We start from the raw sequence: 27,600 nt of genomic DNA, 5'->3' as shown, positions 1-27,600 counted from the left end.
ACCTGAGGACAGAACTAAATCGAGATTGGGTTGAGAGCTTAGAGGCGGAGTTTAAAGGCTAACTTCGAGCTGAGATTGGGCCGAGCTTAGAGAGGCGGAGCCTAATGATGGAGCGGAAGGAGGGATTGGGTGGAGGGCGGGGCCGGTGCACGGATTGGGCGGTGTGCTCCGGGGCGGTGCTTAAGGGGGCGGTGCCGTGTCGGAAGTCAAAGGTCGGTAAATAGTGGTGATGTCATGCAGGCAAGATGGCGGAAGGGTGAGCTTGTCGTTCGGCTCCCAGGCGTTGGGGCCTGAGTCCTCCTGGGGTTTGGATTACCTGGCCAGCGTGCCTGTGGGGAACGGGAGATCAGCGTGAGCTCGGACGGAGCCGAGAGGACAGAGTGGGGCGACAGTCCGGGCGGGTGGGGAAGCGGCCTGCGCAGCCACGGCCGAGGGACACCTCGGAGGGGGAAATGGAGGGTCGTGTTGGCACGGCGGGGCCGCCAGATGTGTCTGTCTTCCGCAGGGAGGACGTGGGGTGGTGGCGAAGCTGGCTGCAGCAGAGCTACCAGGCCGTCAAAGAGAAGGTAAGTTGGACCAGCGCCTTGCTTTGCCCGGTCGGGCTCAGCGCCGCCGTATTGCGACCTGGTCCAACCTGTCCTGCCCGACTTTTGCGGGCCCCTGGCCTCCCTGAGGTTTACTTGAGCCCCACGTCCCCTGACCCCTAACTATGAGAAGGTGGGTCCCAACGCAGACCAGTGTAATACCAGCTACAGATTGTTTAAAAAAAAACAAACTGAAGCAACCCTTTCCAAAGAATCCATAGAAAAGAACTATTTATTCGAGCTCAGGAAATTGACAACTTCCCGGTGGGACCGAGGACATTGGCTGCAAGCCTTGAAGGATTCTAACACTGAAGAAACTTATTCCTATAGTCATTTGAATTATTAAAGTATGTGCCAACCAGCACACTCTGACACGTCCTGATGAAAAAGCAGCTGCAGGCCTTACAAAGCTCAGAGTCTGGTGGGGAGACAGTCAGTAACCAAATAGTCAAAAATAGCTGTTTAAGCCAGTCACCTAACTACTCAGGAGGCAGAGATCTGAGGATCACGGTTCTAAGCCAGAGCAGGCAGAAAAGTCAATAGTGGAGGTGTGACAGAGCACCAGCCTTGAGCACAAAAGCTAAAGAACAGTATCTAGGCTCTGAGTTCCAGCCCCAGTGTCCTCCCCCCCCCCCCCCCCAAAAGGCTGTTTACTTACTGTTATATAGTAAGTGCTGTGAAAGGAAAGTACCAAAATGTTTGTCCAGTCTAGGTAATCAAGGATGTGACAGGAAAGGGATGAGGAAAGGCTATCCAAGCCAACCTGCCCCAGACAGGGTGAGGAGCAAGAACCCAGGCCAGTGAAGAGCTTCAGGCATACACATTGGTGCCTGATGAGTTCTCATTGAGTAATGATTTGCAAAGAGGGCTGGAGAGCTCCATACTCATAGAGTGGAAATCTTTGCAGGCTAGCTAAGCAATCCCTGTAAGATAAACAGCTCTTGTCCTTCCAGTGGGTAATGCTAGTGGATATTCAGTAATTTGTTTAAAACAGCCCATTTGGGGCTGGGAAGGTGGCTCAGTGGTAGAGTGCTTGCCTTGCATGCATGAGGCCCTTGGTTCGATTCCTCAGCACCACATAAGCAGAAAAAGCTGGAAGTGGGGCTGAGGCCCAAGTGGCAGAGCACTGGTCTATAGCTGAAGAGCTGAGGTACAGTGCCCAGGCCCAGAATTCAGGCCCCAGGACAGACAAAAAAAAAAACAAACAGCCAATTGAGTTGTGGAAAAAATTATTATCTACTGCAAGCAAGCAGAGTGAGTCTTGCTTTAGGAAGACTCAGCCATCCACTCTCTGGCAGCATTTTTTTTTTTTTTTTTTTGTGCCAGTCCTGGGGCTTGAACTCAGGGCCTGGGCACTGTCCCTGAGATATTTTTGCTCAAGGTTATCCCTTTACTTCTCTGAGCTACAGCTCAGCAAATTGGAAAATACCCAGAGCTGTTTATGTTAATGATGAGAGACCCAGAGTAGCATGCTTACTTTTGATCAGTAATCATGGAAGGAAAGTAACATTCAGAAGTTTTGCAGGGAAAAAAAAAATGTTTTGCAGGAGGGCCTCCTGTGTATTTCTCTGAGGGATGGTCTTGCCTAAACCAGGAAGGTAGTTGGTCAGCCTAAACTTGGAATTCCCAGTTTAAAGCAGGAGATGATGGATGTTGTTTCTGCTTTTTTGGAATGTAAAGACTTAATTTTCCTTTCTTATATACTACTTTTATATGAACTTCAACACATTATTTAACCTCTTGAGGCCTTAGCTCAAGTGTAAAATGAAAATAATTCCTACCTAAGTGATTGTCATGAGAGTTAAATGAGAATTACATGAATATAATACACAAAAAATAATTCTTAGAACATTAAATACTTACAAGCATATGTTGATGCTGAAAGTGATAGGAAAACTCTTGGGCAGCATTATCAGTCTATTTTCTACCCTTTTCGTTTGTTTGTTTGTTTTGGTCAGTTGTGGGGCTTGAAGGCTGGGCCTATGTGCTATCCCTTGAGCTCTTTAGCTCAAGGCAATTGCTCTGCCACTTGAGCCACAGCGCTACTTCCTTTTTTGGTGGTTAATTAGAGATAAGGGTCTCAGACTTTCCTGCCAGGGCTGGCTTTGAACCTGGATCCTCAGATCTCAGACTCCTGAGTAGCTAGGGTTACAGGCGTGAGCCACTAGTGCCTGGCCCTTTTTTGTTTTTATGTGGGGCTTGAACTCAGGACCTGTGCATACCCTTGAGCTTCTTTTGCTCAAGACTAGTGCTCAAGACTTGAGCTCTACTTCCAGCTCTTTGGAGCTAAGTCTTATGACTTTCTTGCCCAGTCTGGCTTTGAACCAGATCTCAGCCTCCTGAATATGCTAGGATTATAGGCCACCAGCACCCAGCTCCAACCATTTCTTTTCTTGGTCTTTGGTTCCTTTCCTGGTCTTACTTCCTGTCCTGATTCCATTAGGGCCACTCCCATTAACATACCTGGTCCTTATAGGTCTGAGAGGGCTGTCATTTCCTTCCTCTGCTCCTCACCTCCTCCTGTTGTGTCCTGTGTATGCTCATGAATGCTAGCACATACACACTAATAGAGAAGGGCACATTGATCTTTGGCTCACCAAAGACCTGACCTTATCTGAGCCAGAGCGCTCCTCAGCAAGCCCTTCAGCTTTGAATTTGCTTCAGAAAGTCTTCCCTCATGGTCCTGTTCCACAGCTCTGTCCCTTTCATTCCCACAAGACAACCTCCCATACTTTTTGAAATTTGAGGTCAACACATGATCTGAATTTACTGAAGCCACTGCCTATAAACTTATCTGTAGTCATACTCTGCTTCACCTACTGCTTGCCAAATCTAATGGGTGTTTTTCAACTCTTATCTTCCTGGACCTGCTGTATTCAAAACTAGTGATTACTTCTTTTCCTTGAAACTCTTGACATGGTTTTCACCCAATTACCATATATATCTCTAGTTTAACTTGTGATTGTGAGCTCCTGCTCCTCTGCCTGCCCCATAAAGGTGGGTTCTGAGGATGATTGTCTTCAGCATACTTCTCTCTTTTTTGGGGGGGGGGGGGGAAGGGTCCAGTCGTGGAGCCTGAACTCTGGGCCTGGGCGCTGTCCCTCAGCTCTTCAGCTCAAGGCTAGCACTCTACCACTTGAGCCACAGTGCCACTTCCAGCTTTTTACTTTTTGCTTATGTGATGCTGGGGAATCGAACCCAGGGCCTCAGGCATGCAAGGCAAGCGCTCTACCACTGAGCCAACTTCCCAGCCCTTCGGCATACTTCTCTATTCACTTGTCAGACTCTTCTGTGGGTAAGCTCCTCCCTTCATGTTAAGGTGATTTCTGTTTTTTTTCCCCTGTGCTTCAGTGTTTGAGGATCGCTTCTGTTGGATGACTCTCTTAGATATCCAACTATCACCTCAGATTCTATATGTCCAAAGTCATTACTGGAAATCAGGGATGGACAGCATCCAGCAGTATAAGTCCTTTGAAATTATTTGGTACATGATAAGACAGACAGACAAATATGCTTGTAGGTGGCTTGTGCACTGCTTTTGGCCATTTTCCCGTGTTGGTAATTTTATATGGCCTGCAGATGTTATAAGTATCCAGATGGCCCTTAGCAGAAAAAAGGTTTCCCACCTCTGCGCTAAACCTTCTCTTCATTAGTACTTTTTCACCTTGCTGGCAGTACTTGATTTAGTCAGTCACCTGTTTTATAGCCAGTTCTCCTTCCTTGATTGTTTTACTGCCTTCAGTCAACTTACCTGTTTAATCACCAGGTTCATGTTTTACACCCCATCTTGCCCCCCTCGTAGGTTACTATAATAGCTTCCTGTTTTCCCTTACTCTCCTAATTTTGTCACCCTTGGACCAATCCTCTAAGCATTACTGGAGTAACCTAGAGTGAAAGGGAATCTCACATGTCCCACCTGCTTCACCTTTGGTGGCTCCTCTACCAGAGAAAGGCAACCTCTCTAGCGTTTTTGTTTTTTTTTTTGCCTGCGGGGGAGGGGGGGTAGAGGTGGTGGGGGCGGAAGGGTGTGAGGGTAGGAGGGTAGGTCGATCATGAGTCTTGAACTCTGGGCCTGGATGCTGTCTCTCAGCTCTTCAGCTCAAGGCTAGTGCTCTACCACTTAAGCCACAGAGCCACTTTTGGCTTTTTCTGCTTATGTGGTGCTGAGGAATTGAACCCAAGGCCTCATGTATGCAAGGCAAGAACTCTACCACTGAGCCACCTTCCCAGCCCCTCCTGTTTCATTTTTAAAGAGTTTATTCCAGGCTTCCCTTCACCTCAACCTTCACCCGTCACCTTACCTCCCCATAAAGTGTCCATCTCTGCTGTGTCCCTGCCCATTCTTCTGTTATGTGAGCACTTCCCCAACATACTGCAGCCTTCTTACAGGCCAGCACCATGTGTATTTGTTTGTCCTCAGAGTTCACATTTAGTGGAGGAGACAACCATTCATGGAATAATGGTTGCATAATTAAAACTGCTGATTGTTTTTTTTTAGAGGGCAGGGGACAGCACTGGGGTTTGAAATCAGGGCCTTGAGCTTGCGAGCTAGGTGTTCACCAAGCAACAGTGTTTGAGTATATATACCAGGTGAGCATCAGTGAGTAAAACATACAGTTTCTGCATTCATGCTTTATCTAGGGACAAGGACAGTTAACAAGTAATGGAGAATTTACAGTATAGTAGATGTTTAAGAAGAAATGAGCCATTTGACAGAGTAGCCAAAGAAATAGAGAGCACCTGCTTAGCAAACACAAAGCCCTTAGTTCAAACCCTAGGACCAGAGGGGTGAATTTGAGTAGGAGAAACCAAGCATGAGGAGGGATGGAGGAAATTTCCCTAGGGAAGTGACATTGAAGCTTAGACCAGAATGATTAACATGAGTTAACCTGGTGAGAGGGTTCAGTCATGTGTTTTCTTGCTTGTTTGTTCTGAAGAGTTAGCTTCAGGGAGAGGGAATACTATGTTTTGGTAAAGACCTTATTCTCATTTAGGTACCACTGGCTCACACCTATTATTCCAGTTACTGAGGAGTCTGAGATCTGAGAATTGAGGTTCAAAGCCAGTCTGGGTAGACAAATTTGAGAGACTCTTATCACTAATTAGCCAGCAAAAAGCTGGAACTGCAAGCATGGTTCAGGTGGTAGAATACCAGCCTTGAGCAAAGAAAGCTTATCAAGAATGAGAGGCCCTGAATTCAAGCCCTAGTAGCTGCACAGAACTCACTTTTTCAGTTTTTTTCTACTCCTGGCTGGTGCCCTACCACTTGAGCCATGCTCCCAGGGTTTTTTTTTTTGATTAGAGATAAGAATCCATGGAAGTGGCGCTGTAGCTCAAGTGGTAGAGCGCTCGCCTTGAGCTGAAGAGCTGAGGGACAGCGCCCAGGCCCAGAGTTCAAGCTCCACGACCGACAAAAAAAAAAAAAAATATATATCAAAAAGAATCCTAAGAATTTACTACCTGGGCTGTGAGCCACCAGTGCCCAGCTTCTCAAAGTCTGTTTTGTTTACAGAATGTGTCCCTCTTTCCCAATCACTGACCTGGGCTGCCTTCCACATTTATGAGGAAAAAAACGAGGACCAGATGAGACTTACTTGTGAACTCCTAGGCTGAGACACAGTTCCTGTGCCAAGGAGTAGGGGTCTTTTCTCTCTCTGCTAGCAGTAATTCCAGGTTGTGGAATTGGGCAAGTTAGCATTGTTTCTGAGCTCAGGCCCCCATGTCACTTGCCATTTCCTTTTAGCTGTCTGGTTCTGAAGGAGCACAGCAAATAAGAATGAGGTGATAGGCCAGGCACTGGTGGCTCATGCTTGTAATCCTAGCTACTCAGAAGGCTGAGATCTGAGGATCATGGTTCAAAGCCAGGAAAGAGCAGGAAAGTCTGTGAGACTCTTACTTCCAATTAACCACCAGAAATCAGAAGTGGAGCTGTGGCTCAAGTGGTAGAGTATTTGCCTTGAGCTGAAGAGCTGAGGGACAGGCCCAGAGTTCAAGCCCTACAACCAACCAAAAAAAAAAAAAATAGGAGTGATGGTGCTCAGACAGCTCTGTCATCCTTCTCTGTCTTCCCATAGTCCTCTGAAGCTTTGGAGTTCATGAAGCGGGACCTGACGGAGTTTACTCAGGTGGTACAGCATGACACGGCCTGCACCATCGCAGCCACAGCCAGCGTGGTCAAGGAGAAGCTGGCTGTAAGTACTGTCCACACCTTGAGTGACTGCCCCTCACATCCTGCCCTGCCCTGGATCCTGGTGGGGACCCCCAACTTTTTGTCCTTAGGTGACTTTTCCTCTATGTGGGGAAACTATAGAAATACTCCCTCATTTTGAAAGAATTTTGCTTGTCACACGCACTGTATATATGTGTATGTATACATATGCACGCATATGTATATAGTATATATGTTTACATATGTGCAAACATACTCTATATGTGCATGTACATACATATGCGTGCATATATTGCACACATATGTGCATATACCTACTATTTTAGCAAAGTCATTGCAAATAAGAGCCGGGTGCTGGTAGCTCACGCCTGTAATCCTAGCTACTAAGAAGGCTGAGATCTGAGGATTGAGGTTCAAAGCCAGCCTGGGCAGGAAAGTCCATGAGACTCATCTCCAATAAACCACCAGAAAACTAGAAGTGGTTCTGTGGCTCAAGTGGTAGAGCGCTCGCCTTGAGCCGAAGAGCTCAGGGACAGCACCCATGCCCAGAGTTCAAGCCCCACAACCAACCCCCCCCCCCCCAAATACAAATAAAAGAGTTGTAAAATAGCCGGGCGCTGGTGGCTCACGCCTGTAATCCTAGCTACTCAGGAGGCTGAGATTTGAGGATCGCGGTTCAAAGCCAGCCCGGGCAAGAAAGACCGTGAGACTCCTATCTCCAATAAACCACCAGAAAACTGGAAGTGGCGCTGTAACTCAAGTGGTAGAGCGCTCGCCTTGAGCTGAAGAGCTGAGGGACAGCGCCCAGGCCCAGAGTTCAAGCCCCACGACTGACAAAAAAAAAAAAAAGAGTTGTAAAAAAAAAAAAAAACATTTCCCAGATATAACTGTACATTTCTTTTTCAAAACAAGGATCATTTGATTTTTTTTTGGGGGGGGGGGGAGGGGGTCCAGTCGTGGGGCCTGAACTCTGGGCCTGGGCGCTATCCCTCAGCTCTTCAGCTCAAGGCTAGTGTTCTACCACTTGAGCCACAGTGCCACTTCCCAGCTTTTTTCTTTTTGCTTATGTGGTGCTGAGGAATTGAACCTAGGGCCTCAGGCATGCAAGGCAAACGCTCTACCACTGAGCTACCTTCCAGCCCCAAAACAAGGATCATTTGAAATTGTTGTTTTGTGGTCTTTTTTTTTTGGTTCAAGGCTTGGGCTTGAACTCAGGGCCTGAACATTGTCACCAACCAACCCTGCCTCTCCCCCCTCCCCCCAAATCTAACACTCTACCACTAGAGCCCCAACTCTTTCCCGCTTTGGTGGTTGATTGGAGATAAGTGTGTCAGTTTTGTCTGCTCTGGCTGGTTTCAGCATGCCTGTAATCCAAGAGCATGTGACTTTTGTCCTTTTTTTTGTTGTTGTTGGCCATAGGGCTTGAGCTCCGGGCCTGGGCACTGTCCTTGAGTTCTTTTCCTAAGGCTAGCACTCTACTGCTTTGAGCCCCAGTGCCACTTCCAGTTTTCTGGTAGTTAATTGGAGATAAGAGTCTCATGGACTTTCTTATCCAAGTTGGCTTTGAACCATGATTCTCAGATCTCAGCCTTCTGAGTAGCTAGGATTACAGGTGTGCACCACGCCCAGCTCTTGACAATTTTTGATTAGCCTAATTGGCTCTGATATTTTGATGAAATAGCCACTCAGATTTCTGCTCTGATCTACTCAGGACTACTTTGACCCTTTCTGTATCATTATGAATAGAGGGCTGTGTTTCCTTCCCTCTCCTTCAGCCCCAGAGATAGGGTACAAAGTTGTGAGCACTCTTCTGTCCCCACAGTTGGTAAACCTTTGCTCTGATGCTTTGTGCTCCAGATCCCAGATTGCAGCTTGCCTCTGGAACATTTGTTCTATTGCTTCTTTCTATAGACTGAAGGCTCCTCAGGGGCAACAGAAAAAGTGAAGAAGGGGTTGTCTGACTTCTTAGGGGTGATCTCAGACACCTTTGCCCCCTCACCGGACAAAACCATTGACTGCGATGTCATCACCCTGATGGGCACTCCCTCTGGCACAGCTGAGCCTTATGATGGCACCAAGGTATTCATTGACAGTGTTCTGAGTATATGTTAGGTCTTAGCTTCCAACTCTGGTCCACTCATAAGAACAACAAAAAAGGGTTGAGAATGTGGCTTATTGGTAGAGTGCTTTCCTAGCATGCATGAAACCCTGGGTTTGATTCCTCAGTACCTCATAAACAGAAAACATAAACAGCCAGTAGTGGTACGGTGGCTCAAGTGGTAGAGCATTAGCCTTGACTAAAAGAAAAGCAGCTCAGGGACTGTGTCTAGGCCCTGAGTTCAAGCTCCAGGACTGGCAAAAAATAAGTAAATATAGAGAACACCAATAAGGAGAAGATAATTACTGTATCATTAAACCCCTAATTGAATCACCTAATGATAATCTGACTTCTTGTTGGTCTATAACCCTCCATTTCTTTTTGTTCAAACACAGGTAAAAATAGGTTGGAGTTTTTATTTTTTAACAAATAGACACTTTATGTTTTGTTTTTGTTTTTCTGCTGGTCCTTGGGCTTGAACTCAGGGCCTAGGCACTGTCCCTGAGCGTGTTTTGTTTAAGGCTAGCACTCTACCACTTGAGCCACAGCGCCACTTCTGGTTTTCTGGTGGTTTATTGGAGATAAGAGTTTCATAGGGCTGGGAAGGTGGCTCAGTGGTAGAGCGCTTGCCTTGCATGCCTGAGGCCCTGGGTTCGATTCCTCAGCACCACATAAGCAAAAAGAAAAAAGCCGGAAGTGGCGCTGTGGCTCAAGTGGTAGAGTGCTAGCCTTGAGCTGAAGAGCTGAAGGACAGCGCCCAGGCCCAGAGTTCAGGCCCCATGACCGGACCCAAAAAAAAAAGAGTCTCACAGATTTTCTTGCCCGAGCTGGCTTTGAACCATGATCTCAGCCTCCTGAGTAACTAGGATTACAGGCGTGAGCCACTGGCCCCCAGCTTGAAAGTTATTAAGTATAAGATTTTAAGTTGTGACAACAATGACTCATCACCAAAACCATTTGCTGAAGTTCTGTTGTAGATAGCCTGTGCTTCATGTAATGCTGAGGAAGATAAACATTTCTGTTTATCAACTGAGCTCTGCCCCCCTGTGGCCCTAGTGGGAACACAGCATATATGACACTTGGCTGACCAGTGCCAGAATTTGAATTTTTAAATTTTTCATTGCTAGAGTATTGAGACTTTTGCTTAATAAATGCTGAGTAAGCTACCTGCCACTTTACTCCTAGCCCTAGAAATGATCGGGGAATGGTTTCAATTTAGGGATAGTAGGATTATTTCATGACTTGCTACTAAATTTGGACCCTATCAATATAATTGCATTTTCTGTCTTTCAAATTTCACCTATTTTAGCATTTTAAACAATTTTATAGCCTACTTCCTTTATTTGTATAGTTTCCTGGTGTAGAATATTGAGTTAAAGAGCACTTTTTTAGGAGCCCCAGTTCTAGGTTTTAGTCCAGTGCCATGGGCCCTGTGGGTTTGTGGAATTGGGTTGTGGTTGATATCCTATATAGAAGGATACATTCTATGTCCAGCTTCCAGAATTTCTTTTTCCCTTTTCTGCTTCACAGGCTCGTCTCTACAGTCTGCAGTCAGACCCAGCAACCTACTGCAATGAACCCGATGGTGAGGGGGTAGCAGTGAGGGACTTGTGGGGCAGGCAGCCCAAGAAGGGATGCATGGTGGGCTCAGTTTGTCTCAGGGCCAAATTCCTCCTAAGTTGAGGATTTACAATAGGACTTTTACATACCTTTCATCCTGGGATGGTTTGGTGGTCCTTCTTCCTCACTGCCTTTACTCCAGCTCTGTCCTCTACAGAGACTTTGCTTAAAAACCTTGCTCTTTACCCTCTTTGCCCAGCCTCCTCCCAGCCCTTCCCTACCTGCATTCGTTTAGTTCCTGTTGGCTAAGACCCTGTCACTCAGTGAGCCCTATGCTGGGAACTAGAGACCAGGAAGAGTCAAACCCTCAGACTGGCCCATTCTTCCAGGAGCAGGCTGTTAAGAGGGAGACAAAGGGAAAGGAGAATCAAGCAGAGATGGTAAGGAGTAGAGTGCCTGCTTCTGCAGGAAGATAGAGAGCACTAAACCAACTGAATGAGCCTAGGAAGTGAACTTGAATCGAGGACTTAATAATGAATTAGAGTGGGTGCCCATGGCTCAAGCCTGTAATCCTAGCTGCTTAGGAGTCTGAGCTCTGAGGATCACAGTTCAAAGCCAGCCTGGGCAGGAAAGTCCATGAGACTTTTAACTCCATTTAACCACTAAAAAGCCAGAAGTATTTCAAGTGGTAGTAGCTCAAGTGGTAGAGCACTAGCCTTGAGTGAAAAAAAAAAGCTTAGGGATAGCACCCAGGATCTGAGTTCAAGACCCAGGACCAACAAGAAAGAAAAAGAGAGGTGGGGAGGGTGAGGGAGAGGATGAATTAGTAGTAAATTAAATGTTTTATTTTTAGAAGCAGGGAAGGGCATTCAGGCAAGGCAATGGTAGATCTGAGCAGAGAGCTCGTCACATTTCGGTGAGACTGGATTAAAGAGAGTACATGGGACAGTGAAGGCAGGCTGAGTGCTGAGAAAGCCAGGTACAGAGAGCTGTTTGTGCCAGGCCAAGCAGCTTTAATTTGGCTCTGAAAGGTTCGTAGTAGTAGTTCTGGTCCTGTTTTAGTCCCAGAGGCCTTTTAAAAACCTATTGAAAATGACAACTTTTTTTGTGCAGTGTGGGAATTCTTTGACCCTTTGAAAAGCATCTGAGGACCCTACAAAAAGCCCTCCTGTAGAGAATTGTTGGAGGGTTTTGAGGCTTGGAGTAATCACTTATTGAATCATGAAGTAACCTTTGAGGCCATGTTGTAAAGGATGAAATAGACAGACAGAGATGAGGTAGGAGGCATGATAGGAATCCCTATGTCAGAGGTAAGACCAGAGGTGGTATGGAATGGAGTGCATGTAGGAGACACTGGGAAAGTGCAGTAAGAGTGAGTAGACAAAGGAGGAGTCTCAAATAGCCCCCAGGTTTCTGATGGGCAACTCAGAAGAAAAATGAGCACACAGATTTGCAACTGAATCTGAAGCTCAGCAGAGTAGTCTGGGTTGCAAAAATAGTCAGAGGGGCTGGGGATGTGGCTTAGTGGTAGAGTGATTACCTAGCATGCATGAAGCCCTGGGTTCAATTTCTCAGTACCACATACATAGAAAAAGCCAGAAGTGGTGGTATTGCCCAAGTTTTAGAGCCTTAAGCAAAAAGAGCTCAGGGATAGCACCAAGGCCCTGAGTCCAAGCCCAGGACTGGCAAAAAAAAAAAAAAGAGTTGGTCACTAGTGGGTCACATCTATAATCCTAGCTGCTTTGGAGGGAGAGATCTGGAGATTAAGGTTCAGAGCCAGCCCCAGGAAGATAAATCCAAGAGACTCATCTCTAATATTCAGCAAAATGTCAGAAGTAGAGGCATGGCCCAAGTAGTAGAGCACCAGTCTTAAGCAAAAAAGCCAAACAAGAGCACAAGTCCCTGAGTTCAAGTCCCAGTACCAGTACCAAAAGATTTTTGAATAAATTTAAAAAGAGAGAGAAGGTTAAAATCCATGGTTTAGTGAAGATCATCTTATGAGTAAAATAGAAAGTGAGAAGAGACGGGGGAAGGGGGAGGCTGGGAAGGGATGTGAAGGGTAAACAAAGGAGGAGGCTGCAATGCTTGGTAAGAAATGTACGCATTATCCTGCCCATGTAATTGTAACCCCTCTGTACAGTATGTTCACAAATAAAATTAAATTAAAAAAAAAAAAGTGAGAAGAGGTAAGGAAAGGAAAGAAAAATAAGCAGCCCATGAAGACTCACAGAAACCAGGAGCTCCTGGTCAGAATTGATTTGTGCAGCTACATGAGAGAAGACAGGAAAGCAGCCAATGACTGGATCCTTGGATCCACTGGTGACCTGAGGACAGCTATTTCAGAGCTGGGGACTCAATAGCCAGGTGCAATGGATTAAATGCTAGCTGGGGCATGAGAAAATGGAGAGCACATTTTCTACAGATCACTGAGGTGCTACACCCTCATCCTAGTAGGACCCAACCACTTTCTCACTTTGACCTATCCCCAACCTTGGGCCAAAAGAATAAAAACCTTGGGCTGGGAAGGTGGCTCAGTGGTAGAGCGTTTGCCTTGCATGCATGAGGCCCTGGGTTCGATTCCTCAGCACCACATAAGCAGAAAGAAAAAAGCCGGAAGTGGCGCTGGGGCTCAAGTCGTAGAGCGCTAGCCTTGAGCTGAAGAGCTGAGGGACAGCGCCCAGGCCCAGAGTTCAGGCCCCACGACTGGACCCCCCCCCCCAAAAAAAAAAAAAAAAAAAAGAATAAAAACCTTAAGTTTTCTTTATTGCCCTTTTCCAGTCTTAAGTATATTCTGTAGGCCCCATGTTCTTTCCCCAGACCCAGGGATCTGACCATCAGCGTCTGTCCCCCTGCAGGGCCCCTGGAATTGTTTGACGCCTGGCTTTCCCAGTTCTGCTTGGAGGAGAAGAAGGGGGAGATCTCAGAACTCCTTGTAGGCAGCCCCTCCATCCGGGCCCTCTACACCAAGATGGTGAGGGCTCAGTCAGCAAGACCTCTGCTGGCTCCAGGCTTGAGGTGTTGGGAAGTGGGAGGGACATATGCAATGGGAAAACATGCCAGACTGTCCTGAGCCAAGAATCTGCATAAAAGAGGCAGGTTGGCCAAGGCTCTGGCTTTCAGAAAATGGTAAGAAAGGGAAGGGCCAGCAAAGCCAGATGGGAATTACTTTGTCCTTTCTTGGCCAAGCTCAAAGGGAAGGTGGGTGTGGCTCAAACAAGGTGAGATAGAAGAACTTGTACAGTTAACTGCAAAGCCACTTTCTCAGTCTGCAATTCAGAGCCTGGGGGCAGACTGATAAGGCTGGGGACCCAAAACCGGGCACAATATTTACAAATTCTCACCTCTACTTTGCCCTCTATCTAGGTTCCAGCAGCGGTTTCCCATTCAGAATTCTGGCATCGGTATTTCTATAAAGTCCATCAACTAGAGCAGGTATGCTGGTCTAACTTGGGAGGTACCCGTTCAGCCTGGGGTACAGAAAAAAAGCAGGCTGAGACGAGAAAGATAAGATACCAAGAGCCTGGGGGCTGGGGGTTTAGCCCAGCGGAAGGGTGCCCGCCCGGCATGCGCAAGGCCCTGGGTTCGGTCCTCAGCCCTGGAAAAAAAGAAAGAAAAAAAAAAAGATACCAAGAGTCGTGGAGTCAGTAGCAGGGCCTAGGAAGAGGGTACCTTGACTGTTCTTAGACATTCCTCCCCTTTCTGCAGGAGGAGGCCCGAAGGGATGCCCTGAAGCAGCGGGCAGAGCAGAGTGTCACTGAAGAGCCTGGCTGGGAAGAGGAAGAAGGTAAGTGGTGTCGAGGTGTGGTAGGGAAATGACAAGTCTGTTTGTGAGGCTCTAGCCAGTGAGCATAGGTGGATAACAGAATGTCAAACAAGGTTGGTGGAAACCTATGCTTAGAGAAATCACTACTGTCATTTGGAATACTGCCCTGGACCAATTACTTCATTGTCCCTGGGAACAGAATGAAAAATCCAGATTTTCCCTGCCTCACTTTTTTATTTATTTTTTTCTGTCAGTTTTGGGGCCTGAACTCAGCCTGGGTGCTGTCCCTTAGCTCTTCAGCTCAAGGCTAGTGCTCTACCACTTGAGCCACAGTGCCACTTCCAGCTTTTTTCTTTTTTGCTTATGTGGTGCTGAGGAATGGAACCCAGGGCCTCATGCATGCAAAGCAAGCGCTCTACCACTGAGCCACCTTCCCAGCCCCCCTCACCTAAAAATAAGACTATAGGATCCTGTCCCAAAGCCAGCCTGGGCAGGAAAGTTCCTGAGACTCTTTATCTCCAATAAACTACTCAGAAACAATCTGGAAGTGGTGCTGTGGCTCAAGTGGTAGAGCTTAAGCCTTGAGCAAAAGAATTTTAGGGACAATGGTCAGGCCCTGAGTTCAAGCCCCAGGAATGGGACGGGGGGAGAAAGGATACTTTTATTTATTAAGTACTTATACTATACTCTTCCCAGCCTGTGCTAAGAGCATTATATGTATAGTCCTTACTGTGTAGTAAGGACTCCATTGTCACTTTCACCATTGAGGCCAGAAGTTAAAAGAGAAATGGGCTTGCCAAATTATGAACTTAAGATGTAGCACAGCCCAGTCTGAACCCCAGCTAACCCACTTTCAAGCAGCCCAGCAGAGCCCTGGAAGCAAGCAGGACTTTGACTACAGGGAGTGTCTGCAGAAGAACCATGATGGGGCAGGGGTGAAGGAAATGGTGCTAGTCTTCATTGGAGTAAAAAATTTGGTTGTCTTGGAGTTGGCTGGGGTCACTGCCCTCTGTTTTCTACCTTTCTTTCTCTACAGAGGATCTTGTGGGCATTTCACCATCTCCAAAAGAGGCAAATGTTCCTGTGACCAAAACTTCTATATCCCCTGAAGGAAGGCCTGTCCCCCAGGGTTCCTGTGAAGAGACCCTCGGGACCTCAGTGGAGCCCCCAGCAGAGGTGACTCCATCAGAGAGCAGCGAGAGCATCTCACTCGTAACACAGATTGCCAACCCTGCCACTGCACTTGAGGCACAAGTGCTACCCAAAGACCTGTCCCAAAAGCTGTTTGAAGCATCTTTGGAGGAACAGAGCCTGACTGTGGATGAGGGAGAGACTGGACCACCACCCCCAGTTCCCTCCAAGCCTCTAACCCCAGCTGGTCGCCCCAGTGGCCCAGAGCCTAGGCCTCCAGCCAGAGTAGAGACTCTGAGGGAGGAGGCACCTACAGACTTACGAGTGTTCGAACTGAATTCAGATAGTGGGAAGTCTACCCCTTCTAACAATGGCAAGAAAGGTAGGTCTGGCAGCCCAAACTTGGGGTGGGCAGGCCAAGAAAGAGTTGCCACCTTAAAAGGTAGATGTGCCTCTTTGTTTTTTTCACAGTTCTAAGAGCAGATTTTCTTTGAGGTACTGATGAGGACAGCTGCTATTTATTGTTACTGTATTTAATTAAGTCTGTCATGCACATGGTCTCTGAAAGAAGGCAGTGCCATACATTTGGAATTAGTGTCAATGAAGTAGGGTGTATGCTAAGCCTTGTACTAAATGTCACATGGCATTTCAGTTTCATCTGCCCCTCAACAACCTATGAGGTCAGCACTGTTATCTTCATTTTACAGGGAAGAAAATGAGGCCCAGAAATGTTAGGTGACTTGGTTCCTCATTGCATAGCCTCCCTGATTTTATAGCCATGCTCAGAACTGGTACACTCTGCCAATATCTGTCCTTTTGGACAGTTCAACCTTGCCTAGGTTGGGAGTTCTATGATGTTCATACCAGCAGGGTCTTCTCCCCTTTGGAACTTTGGGAAAATATCAGCTTCCCTAAACGTTCATTATTATTAGGAAATAAGTAAAAGCTACACATACTATTTAATGAGAATGAATTTGGGGTGATCCAGCTTCCATTATAGAGCTTTAGTTTCTTATCTGTATCAGGGAGATTTCGACTAGACACTACAATTTATGTCAAAGAGCAACCTCTTTAGCTCCAGGAATTAAAGGACAAGGATAGACGTAATGTTAGCTTGTCACCTACAGAATCCCCTCTCTGGAGATTACCAGTTGTTAAGCAAGACTGCCCCACCCCACTTGACACACATGCTGCTCTTGGCACTAACACTTAGTACCTGTCACAGCCTAAAGCTTGTCTATTAGGTGAGGCCTGGCCTACTGCACAATGAGGGACTGGTTTGATGCAGTGGATGGACAATGGACCCATCCTGGCCTTCTCTTCTTGCTGATGGAAACTTCAGGGTTTCCAGTGTCTTAACACAGTGCTTTCTTTTTGCCTGGTTCAGTGAGGTCATCCATTCAGCTCCTGCTTGCTCTTTATGAGACATGAGGGGGGAGGGGCAGACGTGGAGATCTTTGTGATGAAGCATGAAGCAGTATGAGACAGGCTAGATACTGGAGGTGTTGAGAGAAAGAAGGAATCTGAGCATCAGCGCTGTCTCACCGAGGAGACTGTTTTGGAGAGGTGGGGCAGGTGCTGGTGGTAGTCTAGGCTGAGGGCATGTTTAATAGGTGATGACAAAACTCCCTTGACAACTCCGGTTGTCTCCCTGGAGAGGGAGGTACAAGAAGGGCAGATGGATTGGTTCTTGAACAGAATTTAAGAGCTTAATATCTTAAGCTGGAATCAGAAGTTTGGACCTCGTGCCATAAAGCAGCAGATAGAGAGGCTAAGGCTCTCTGTATCTAAGGCTCTTGGTTCAAGTCTCAACTTTGCTCCTAAGCCACATGACTTCAGAAATTTCTGATTTTCTGTAAGCCTCTATTTACTCCTTTAATATATTGAAGGTAATTGTTTGGGGATAGACTTTCTCAGGAAACTTGGGAGAGCTCTGACCTGGGAAGTGAAGATAATAGCAAGAGGTAACATTTGTTGAGCATTTTCTATGTGTCTACACCTATGCAAAGCACTGAATGTGCCTATCATTCAATCCTCCCCAAAGCCTTCTAAGAACTGTGCAGTTTCTCATCTTTTGTTTGGTAGAAATCTAAGATCACTTCCCCGAGATCACCAATGTTTGAGCAGCATTTAAAATAACCATGTAGGAGGGTAAAAGAAGGTGATGGGCCTGACAGGTATAGTAACTTGGCTGGATGGGTAGCATCAGGGCCCTTTGAAAGTATGGAGATTTAAGTTCATACCCTGGGTGCTTGGTAGGCAGGCACTCACCCCTTGGGTCATGCCCCTTATCTTTTTGGGTTATTTTTCACATAAGGTCTTATACTTTTTGCCCCAGATAGCCTCAGACCATAATCCTATCTGTGACTGGGTTGACAGTCTGGAACCACTGTACCCAGCTTGTTTTGTTGAGATAGAAGTCTAGCTAACTTGCCTAGGCTAGCCTCAAACTTTGTATCTCTTATCTCCATTTCCCAATTAAATAATTAGAGAGGTATACTACACCTGATCTTGAAGTTACCTGAGGCTTGAACTCAGGCCTGGGCACTGTTCCTGAGCTTTTCCTAGTCAAGGCTGACATTCTACCACTTGAGCCACAGCTATACCTCCTGTTTTTTTTGTTTTTGTTTTTGTTTTTGGGTCCGGTTGTGGGGCCTGAACTCTGGGCCTGGGCACTGTCCCTCAGCTCTTCAGCTCAAGGCTGGCGCTCTACCACTTGAGCCACAGCGCCACTTCCGGCTTTTTTCTTTTTGCTTATGTGGTGCTGAGGAATCGAACCCAGGGCCTCATGCATGCAAGGCAAGTGCTCTACCCCTGAGCCACCTTCCTAGCCCCTACCTCCTGGTTTTTGAAGATGAGCCTCGCAGACTTTCCTGCCAGGCTGGCTTTGAACCTCAATCCACAGATCTCAGCTTCCTGAATAGCTAGGATTGCAGGTGTCAGCTAGCAGTGCCTGGCACCTTGTCTTTTGTTTTTTTGAGGCAGTATCTCACTGTAACCTGGCTAGCCTATAACTCACAAACTTCTTGCCTTTGTTGCCTGAGAGCTGAGATTATATGCATGTACCACTACACCCAGCATTTCTTTTGTACTTTTTCCCAGCTACATTCAGTTGCAAAGGTGCAGGCACAGAGCAGATGGGAAGTTGGATTTAACTAGGGTCCACGTTTAATAAGGTAAAATTAATGTAAGAAAAGGAAAGTATATGCAAGAAACGATCAGAGGGGCTGGGAAGGTGGCTCAGTGGTAGAGCGCTTGCCTTGCATGCCCGAGGCCCTGGGTTCGATTCCTCAGCACCACATAAGCAGGAAAAAAAAGCTGGAAGTGGTGCTGTGGCTCAAGTGGTAGAGTGCTAGCCTTGAGCTGAAGAGCTGAAGGACAGTGCTCAGGCCCAGAGTTCAGGCCCCATGACCGGACCCAAAAAAAAAAAAAAAAAAGAAATGATCAGAATGTGGTCTTGTATTCTTAGCTGGGTAAGGAAGGAAATGAGAGGGTAGTGAAACAATTAGAGCTAAAGAATTATAGGTTCCATTTGGAATTGGGCTGCAAAGAGAAAATGTACTGGTTGGAAAGGTGAAATTGAGATGGGGGAGTTGCAGAAAAGGCAATCAACTACTCTGTGTTGCCTTGAGTACATTTGAGGGCATGTGAATGGAGGAGCTGTGGATATGATGCACAGCCACTCTACTAGTCAGTTTGGTGTTGGTGGGAAAAGCCAGTGACTTAGAACAGGTTACAACAGTGGGAATGTAGTAGAAGAAAAAATTTCCCCTTTAGCAAAAAAATTCGTGATTTTGAGTTGTTTTTTGAGGTACTGGAGATCCAACCCAGGTATTCATGAATGCTAGGCAGGCATTCCTATCACTGAGCCACACCCCAACCCAGGAGGAAATCTTAAAAGAATGATGTTGGTCTTGGTAATACATTCCTAGCACTCAAAAGACAGGCAGGAGGATCAGGAGTTTAAGACCAGCCTGAGCTATCTAGAGAATCCCAGGCTAACCTGAGTTATATAGTGAGACTTTCCAAAAAAGAAGGCTGGGTTGTAGCTCAGTGGTAGACCACTTGCCTAGCTCTAGCATATGCAAGGCCCTGGGTTTAGTCCCCAGCATGAAAGAAAAAAAAAAAAGATGGAGGTTTGGGAACTGTGACTCTTTTCCCTTACACACCCATATCCTCAGATGACACAAAGCATGGCCTTTGGGTACAGCAAGACCCTGTGTCATTGCAGAGTTGTTTCCACCTGCATTATGGCCAAGGGTTTATCTGCTCAGCTGCTCAGTCAGGGGAGAGAAACTTAGGGCAGGTCTAAAGCCCAAGGCCCTGGTTTGAAGGCCTTCACCATCAACTATAGGACATAGAAGCTGTTTTTGTCTATCTGAGGAAGCAGAACCACTTATGCAGAATAAGATTAATTGTAAACTCGCTCTGAGGTAGTCAACTGAGAACAAAAACCAGGAGTCAGACTCTGTCTTGAAGTCCTGCGTTGTATAGATCAGGTGGCATATGCACAGCGCAATAGAGAGCTTAGCACACTCATGATGTGACAGGACAGGGTGGCAAGAAGAGGCCATTGGTGGCCAGATTCACCTCCAGCCCTGCTGGTGAAGCCTTCATTCAGTGTATAAACTGGAACTGGTATATTTACCCAGAGGATGGATGTGACATGCTTCAAAATTGAGCTGGTAGAGCCTGGAGCTGGTGGCTCATTCCTATAAATTTTAGCTACTCAGAAGGCTGACATCTGTGAGCTGGGAAGGTGGCTCAGTGGTAGAGTGCTTGCTTAGCATGCATGAGGCCCTGAATTGGATTCCTCAACACCACATAAGCAGAAAAAGCCGGAAGTGGTGCTGTGGCTCAAGTGGTAGAGCACTCACCTTGAGCTGAAGAGCTGAGGGGACAGTGCCCAGGCCCAGAGTTCAAGCCCCATGACCAACAACAACAACAAAAAAAAAAGAGAGGCTGAGAACTGAGGATCGCAGTTCAAAGCCAGCTCAGGCAGGAAAGTTTGTGAGATTTTTCTTTCTTTCTTTCTTTTTTTTTTTGGTCAGTTGTGGAGCCTGAACTCTGGGCCTGGGCACTGTCCCTCAGCTCTTCAGCTCAAGGCTAGCACTCTACCACTTGAACCACAGCACCACTTCTGACTTTTTCTGCTTATGTGATGCTGAGGAATTGAACCCAGGGCTTCATGCATGCAAGGCAAGCACTCTACCACTGAGCCATATTCCCATATCATGAGATTCTCATCTCCAATTAGCACCAGAAAACCAGAAGTGGCACTGTGGCTTAAGTGGTAGAGTGCTAGCCTTGAGCTGACAGAGCTCAGCGACAGTGCCTAGACCCAGAGTTCAAGCCCCACGACCAACAACAACAACAAAAAGAGCTGGAAGGATTTGCCCTAGCATTTAAACCTAATGAGGGGATTTCAGGTCCTGAAGACTGAAGGAAATGTCATGCCACATCCACACCTCTTAGGTGAAGAGTCAACTCCCAAGTCAAGCTACTGAGCTACAACAAGCTACACTAGAGGGTACATATCTACTGTGTATATATGTAATTGTTACTTTACGTTCATTTTTTTTTTTTTTTTTTGGTCAGTCGTGGGGCTTGAACTCTGGGCCTGGGTGCTGTCCCTCAGCTCTTCAGCTCAAGGCGAGCACTCTACCACTTGAGCTACAGCACCACTTCTGGTTTTCTGGTGGTTTATTGGAGATAGGAGTCTCACAGTCTCTCCTGCCTGGCTGGCTTTGAACCGCGATCCTCAGATCTCAGCCTTCTGAGTAGCTAGGATTACAGGCGTGAGCCACCAAGGCCCAGCTTTACGTTCATATTTTAATTCTAACACCACTTTTTCTCAAACTGCAGGCCCAAGTCTCCAAAGAATCACCCAATTTGTAAAGCAGAATCCTGGGCGACCACCTGGTTGCTGAATCCCATAGGGGGCTGGAGATAGGGAAGTTAGGAATTGCATTCTGATAAGTTTTTCCAAAGTTCTTTGCAAAGACAGTGATTTTATCCTAATTTTATAAATAGACTGAAACCCAGAATAATTTGTCCATGACTGTACAGTAGGTCTAGGAGTGAGTGATACTCAACCAGGTCTGCTGGCTCCAGAGACCACAACACTCATGATGAGGAAGAAGGTGCAGTGCTAGCCGCTTGTACAGAATGCAGAGCAAGCCATTTTATGTAGTTCACTTCTTACTGATAACTTTCACATGCAGGCTTTTAGTTTGCCTATTAGACCATTCCCAAGTAGCAATGTTTATGACAGTAGTCTAGACACCATACTTTAGTGGTGTGTGTAGATTCATGTAGATAAGGAGATGGTAAACATTGCCTGGGACAGTCTGCTGTGAACATGTGAGACTGGCCAGACAGGTAAACAAATGGATGGCTTATTCTGGAATTTTACTTCCAGAAAAAGGTGGTAGGCTGGATTTGATCCCTGGGCCATGATTTCACCTATTGGTTTAGAGAAAGTGTCTTGGAAAATTCATTATTCACCTGCATGTTCTGGGTACCAGGAATACATAAGAAAAACAAAGCTCCTGGTTCTCCCATTGTAGCCTCTGTGTTATTACTAAGTATGGTAAATGTGACTATGTAATATATTAGAAAGTGATAAATATGCTGGAAAAGGTTGAGGAAAGCATAAAGGGTTGGGAAGTTGGCCTTACAGATAACCAAGGATGATTCTGGTATAGAAACAACCACTAAAAGGCATTGCCTGATATCTGCCAATAGGAACCAGGTCAGTACAGGTAGAATGGTAAGGAGAAAGAGGCTCATGTTTCTCCTGGTAGATTCATGTGGCTCCTTGAAGGCCTCTGGGCCAGTGTGCATCTCCACTGTTTTTTTCAGTATTGGGGTTGGAATTTAGCTTTGTGCTTGCTTTATACTCTGCTACTTGAGCCACATCTCCAGTCCACCTCTCCATTCTTCACTTGCCTTTTCTAACTTAATGGTTTCAGACTAGTTTGCCATAATATAAAGTTCTCCAGCCTCCCTTTAAAAAGTCATATTATTTTCTGTCAGGTAACTATTATCATCCATTTGTGTTATTCCCTATTCTGAGTTTTCTTCACTATAGTGTATCACTATAGTGAAAATCGTTTGACCACTTTTTTTTTTTTTTTTTTTTTTTTACTGAATTAATACTTTTCCTTAGACTCCTAGAAGTGAAATCACTAAGCCAAGAGTAAAGTAGTCTATAAAGACTACTTTTTAGCCAGGCTTACCCCTGTAATCCTAGCTACTCAAGGGGCTGAGACCTGAGGATCGTGGTTCAAAGCTAGCCCGAGCAGGAAAATCCCTGAGACTCTTATCTCTAATTACCACCAGAAAATTGGAAGTGGTACTGTGGCTCAAGTGGTAGAGCACTATCCTTGAGCTGAAGAGTGCAGGGACAGTGTCCAGGCCCAGAGTTCAAGTCCCACGACTGGGGGAAAAAAAAGCCCATTCTTGTCAGGCTAGAGGCATGGCTTAAATGGTAAGTACCAGCTGTGAGCAATAAAGCCTCATGAGTGCCCCTAAAGGAACAGCAAGAAGCTGTGTTGTATATTTCCAGCTGTTTTAAAGATTGTTATTACATCTAGTAAAACCCTTTAGATACCCCCTTCCTGTCCTGTGTTGCCTTTTACACTGTGGTTTGTGGTTTCAGGCTCAAGCACAGACATCAGTGAGGACTGGGAGAAAGACTTTGACTTGGACATGACCGAAGAAGAAGTACAGATGGCACTTTCCAAAGTGGATGCCTCTGGTGAGGTGAGTGAACCCAGTCAGCCACAGGCAAGCCAGGTCAGTGGTGCCAGGCTCCAAGACACTTCCCATAAAACTGTGCTGTCCACTCAGAGAGTATCCCTGCATTTGGATGAGCTAGCAGGCTGTACAGGAAGTGAGGTGAGGCCTAGCTCTCTACCCCCTGACAATTGTCAGTAGCAGCTCTGCTTTTTTTCAATTCAAGAGTGGATGAATGAAAAAATCCTTGGCCTTAGCTTTGTATCATAATTACCCAAGGAACTACTTAACAGATACTAGCCAGGTGCCAGTGGCTCACATCTGTAATCCTATCTACTCAGGAGGCTGAGATCTGAAGATGGTGATTTGAAGCTAGCCCAGGCAGGAATGTCCATGAGACTCTTTTCTTCAATTAACCACAAAAAGCCAGAATTGGAGCTGTGGCTCAAGTGGTAAGAGTGCTAGTCTTGAGCACAAAAGCTCAGGGGACAACTCCTAGGCCCTGAGTTTAAGCCCCAGTACCAGCAAAAGAAAAAAAAAACATACATCAGGGTCAATCTGTAATCCCAGCACTCATAAGCATAAGCTCAAGGGCCAACTTGGACTATATAACAAGACCCTGTCTCAATATAGATACATATATAGCTACAGATAATGAGCCCTGCCCAGACCTTATGACTTATGGTTCCCAAATGTGTGGCCTCAGCAAGTTCCTGTCCTTAAAGACAAAAGACCAATGTGATAGACAGCAAGTCACTCACTTGACCTTTCTTGATCTAATACATGGAATTGATGATACTACTTGACTTATAAGTTACAATGAGGTATGCATGTAAACAGGTCAAGCATGGTGACTGGGTTATATAGTAGCCTTCAGTAAACATTAGTGATGCACACCAAAAAACCCGTTCCAGTTACTGACCTTAAATAAGCCATTAATTGCTTTTACTCTTTGCTTCTTCCCAGAATGAGGCTTTGGTTATTTGGTTATTATGGTGCTAGGAATGGAGGAACCCAGAGCCTCATGCATACTAGGCAACTGCCTACAATTGAGAGATTATTTAGAATGAGAGTCTAAAACAGCTAAAGGTTCTCACAGCTAATTTTTGACAAGACCAAACGTTCAGTCTAGAAAAGATGGATGTGTTACTTCCATTATTACATAAGAATCATATGGCCAGGCGCTGGTGGCTCATGCTGGTAATCCTATCTACTCAGAAAGCTGAGCTCTAGGGCTGGGAAGGTGGCTCAGTGGTAGAGCACTTGCCTTGCATGCATGAGGCCCTGGGTTCAATTCCTCAGCACCACAGAAGCAGAAGGAAAAAAGCCGGAAGTGGCGCTGTGGCTCAAGTGGTAGAGCACTAGCTTTGAGCTGAAGAGTTGAGGGACAGTGCCCAGGCCCAGAGTTCAGGCCCCACGACCAGACCCCCTCTCCCCCCCCCAAAAAAAAAAAAAAAGCTGAACTCTGAGGATCATGGTTCAAGTCTAGCCTGGGCAGGAAGTCATGAGATTTTTTAATCCAATTAACCACCAGAAATAGTGCTGTAGCTCAAAGTGGTAGATTGCTAATCTTGTGCAGAAGAGCTCAGGGACAGCACCCAAGCCCTAAGTTTGAGCACCACAACCAACAAAAAGAAAAAAAATCATGTAATTCCTCTGTCATATGGGCAGATTAGAAAGACCTTTGAAGGTCTAGTCTTTCCAGTTGGGAAGCTAAAGCCTCAAAGGACATAGTGACCTGTATTCAAGACTATTTTGGACCTAGAACTTCACTGTACCCAGCAGAGAAGGCCCATAGTGTCCTTTCATGATATATAAGCAGTTGCTAGTTTCTGTGCCTTTGGCAACTCTCTTTAAAACTTGATGAGTAGGGCTGGGAATATGGCTTAGTGGTAGAGTGCTTGCCTAGCATGCATGAAGCCCTGGGTTCAGTTCCTCCATACCACATAAACAGAGAAACTCAGAAGTGGCATGTGGCTCCAGTGGCAGAGTGCTAGCTCAAGGACAGTGCCCAGACCCTGAGTTCAAACCCCCAGGACTGGCAAAACAAAAAAACAAAAAAAAAAAACCTTAATGAGTAGAGTTAGGGATGCAGCTCAGTAGTAAAGCATTTGCCTAGCATTTGCTGAGGCCCTGGGTTTGATCCTTAGCAATGTAATAAAAACCCCAACCTGCCATGCAGTATACCTGATTAGTCATTCTGCAGCCCATCATATCAGGGATAAGCTGATAGTAGACCAGGAGTAACAAGGCAAGAGAAAAGAGACTTAAGCCAAGAGCTAAGGTGCTGGCCACTGATATAGACCTTGTGAACATGTACATGTACTATACCCTGCTTTTAGTTAGAGTGCCACCCTCAAGTGTGTTCAACAGGAGCCAGGTTCTCTTTTGTTGTTGTTGTTGTTGTTGGTTGGTTGTGAGCACTCTACCTGAGCCACAGTGCCACTTATGGTTTTCTAGTAGTTAATTGGAGATAAGAGTCTCATGGATTTCCTGCTTGAGCTGGCTTTGAACTGCAATCCTCAGATCGCAGCCTCCTAAGTAGCTAGAATTCAGGTATGAGCCACCAGCATCAAGCTGAGCCAGGTTCTCTTAAGGAAATGACTTAAGGCTTTGGTTCTTTAGGTGTCCCTTGTAGTGTCCAGAGTTGGTTGGTGGCAGTACTTCCTTTGGGTATGAAAGAGTCAAAGCAACAACAAGCCCTTCCCTCATTCTTGCCCAGATATGGTCCTACATTGTCTGGAAGATCATGAGTTCTCTTTCACAGCAGGGCCAGGGTATGGCTCAGAGTTGGGGCTGGGGTCAGCTATCCAGAATGGAGGTGGCTTTGCTTAGCAAAGGGAAGGTTGGGTCCAGGCTTGACTCAGAGGAGTAAGTGTGTTTGTGTTCTCCATTATCCTCTTACATTTGCAGCTGGAAGATGTAGAGTGGGAGGACTGGGAATGAGGGGAGCCACGCAAGCTGCTCCCCAACCTCTGCGACACCTCTCACCTCCCTCGCTCATCTCAGCCAAGCCCTGGAAGACACTGACTGAGAATGTCCCTCCAGAGGTCTCTACCATCCAGATACTGGTGGCTCCCTGCTGCTCTTTGGGCCTCTGATCACACCTGGGAAGGGGCTTTCTTAAATCCAAAACCCAGAAATCTGACTTGTGCCAACCTTAGGATCACCTAAGGGGAAGGACACTACCCTGTCACTGGAGAGCCTACATTTCTTGCTGAATGTCCACTGATCCCATGATCTTCTGTTGGGAAGCCCCAGGGGAGAACGCTAGCCCTTCTGTGTGGAGACAGTTGAGCCACCAGTCTCCTGAGGGAAGCCGAGACAACGCTGGCTTCCATAAGCACAGGAGGAGGGCCGAGCCACCTGCCCACGGCCAAACTGCTCCTGTCTCAGTGGATAAGAGGCATTTATCCCTGGGAAATGTGCCTCTCTCAGGAGTCTCCCCCCTCCAAGGCATTTTCTACTCCTAGAAAAGTTCACTGGGGTTCAGAATCTTAAGACCAAATCTTAACCCTCTCCTTTTCCTCCAGCCCACACTGGGATGTCCCCTCACTTCCTAGGGCTTCTTTACATCAGATGCACCCAAGTCCTTAGCCCAGCTGTGCCACTGCAAGAGTCTGCTCTTGCATTCTCTCCCTTTCCCCAAGGGAGGGGACCACTTCAGGCCCTTTTCTGTGCGCTGCCTGACAAAATACCTAATCCAAGCAGCTACCTACCTTGACTCCCTGTAGCTACCAGCGGTACGAATTGATGAGCAAAAAGTGAGGACTTAAGAGCCCTGGTAAGGCTTCTCTGCCTCGGCCCTCTGCTTCCAAAGGAACAGGGCTGGGTGAAAGTTCTGAGACTTAGCAGACTCTGCAGAGGCAATCCTTCAGAAGACAAAGCTAGCCTATGGCTCTTACCCTCTACTCTGGTGAAGTTGAACCTTTGTTGGGGCAATGAGGACTGCAGGGATTCCTGGAGACCTCTGGTGCTTCACAGGTGTTGCCTGATGATTGCTGTTTGTAAGCTGGTGTGTCCACCAGTGATTTAAAGGGATCATGGTGGGGGCACCAAGAGTAGTAGGCACTTCACTGCAAACCTTCAATAAGGGGTGGGGTAGAGAGAATGCTCAATCTTATTTTGACGGGATGGGGTTTTTCTCTTTGTAATTACTTCTTTAGTTTAATTAACCTTTTGGTTGTTGTGCAATATTATATATTTTAAATTATAATGCATCTCCCCAGAGTATTTTGTAGCCAAGAAAAGAAAACAGGAAAAGGTTTAAAAAAAAAAAAAGAAAAAGAAAAAAGATTCTAACAGCTGTTAGTTTTGTAATTAAAAGGAACAACAACAACAAAAAAAAAACTTTGTCTTGAACCTTTTACAGATTTGCCATAACAGCATTAAAGAAATTCAACAGAAGTCGGAAGTGTCCAGGGATCTGTTTCTGTCCCCCATGGCAGCCACACTGGAGCCTGGGCAGGACTCACACTGCAGGGTAGCTTCCCACTTGGAACTGGGGGTATAAGTTGGGGCATAGCCAGGGTCCTAACCTTATCCTTACCTCAGA

At 46.3% G+C, this 27,600-nt stretch overlaps 1 protein-coding gene across 1 annotated transcript; it reads left to right on the top strand.

Moving 5' to 3' along the window:
* Nucleotides 1–207: 207 nt before the first annotated feature.
* Bsdc1 (BSD domain containing 1) lies at nucleotides 208–27,453 on the top strand. Its single transcript, XM_042676739.1, has 11 exons — nucleotides 208–256; nucleotides 506–566; nucleotides 6,659–6,775; nucleotides 8,665–8,832; nucleotides 10,382–10,436; nucleotides 13,267–13,382; nucleotides 13,775–13,843; nucleotides 14,117–14,195; nucleotides 15,211–15,687; nucleotides 22,969–23,072; nucleotides 25,959–27,453. The coding sequence occupies exons 1-11, from the start codon at nucleotides 246–248 to the stop codon at nucleotides 25,989–25,991; spliced, it is 1,290 nt and encodes a 429-aa protein (XP_042532673.1). The 5' UTR covers nucleotides 208–245; the 3' UTR covers nucleotides 25,992–27,453.
* Nucleotides 27,454–27,600: the final 147 nt, after the last annotated feature.

Source organism: Dipodomys spectabilis, unplaced genomic scaffold (genome assembly GCF_019054845.1).
Source record: "Dipodomys spectabilis isolate Male_0828 unplaced genomic scaffold, ASM1905484v1 ptg000002l, whole genome shotgun sequence".
Lineage (NCBI taxonomy): Eukaryota > Metazoa > Chordata > Mammalia > Rodentia > Heteromyidae > Dipodomys > Dipodomys spectabilis.
The sequence above is the reverse complement of the archived record's forward strand: the minus strand, read 5'-3'. Positions and strand labels throughout refer to the sequence as shown.

What these genes read in the sequence shown, in the direction of transcription:
- Bsdc1 (XM_042676739.1), top strand. An exon ending in TGGTCAAGGAGAAGCTGGCT is followed by an intron (nt 6,776 to 8,664) that starts GTAAGTACTGTC and finishes TTCTTTCTATAG; the next exon opens with ACTGAAGGCTCCTCAGGGGC. An exon ending in GGGCCCTCTACACCAAGATG is followed by an intron (nt 13,383 to 13,774) that starts GTGAGGGCTCAG and finishes CCCTCTATCTAG; the next exon opens with GTTCCAGCAGCGGTTTCCCA.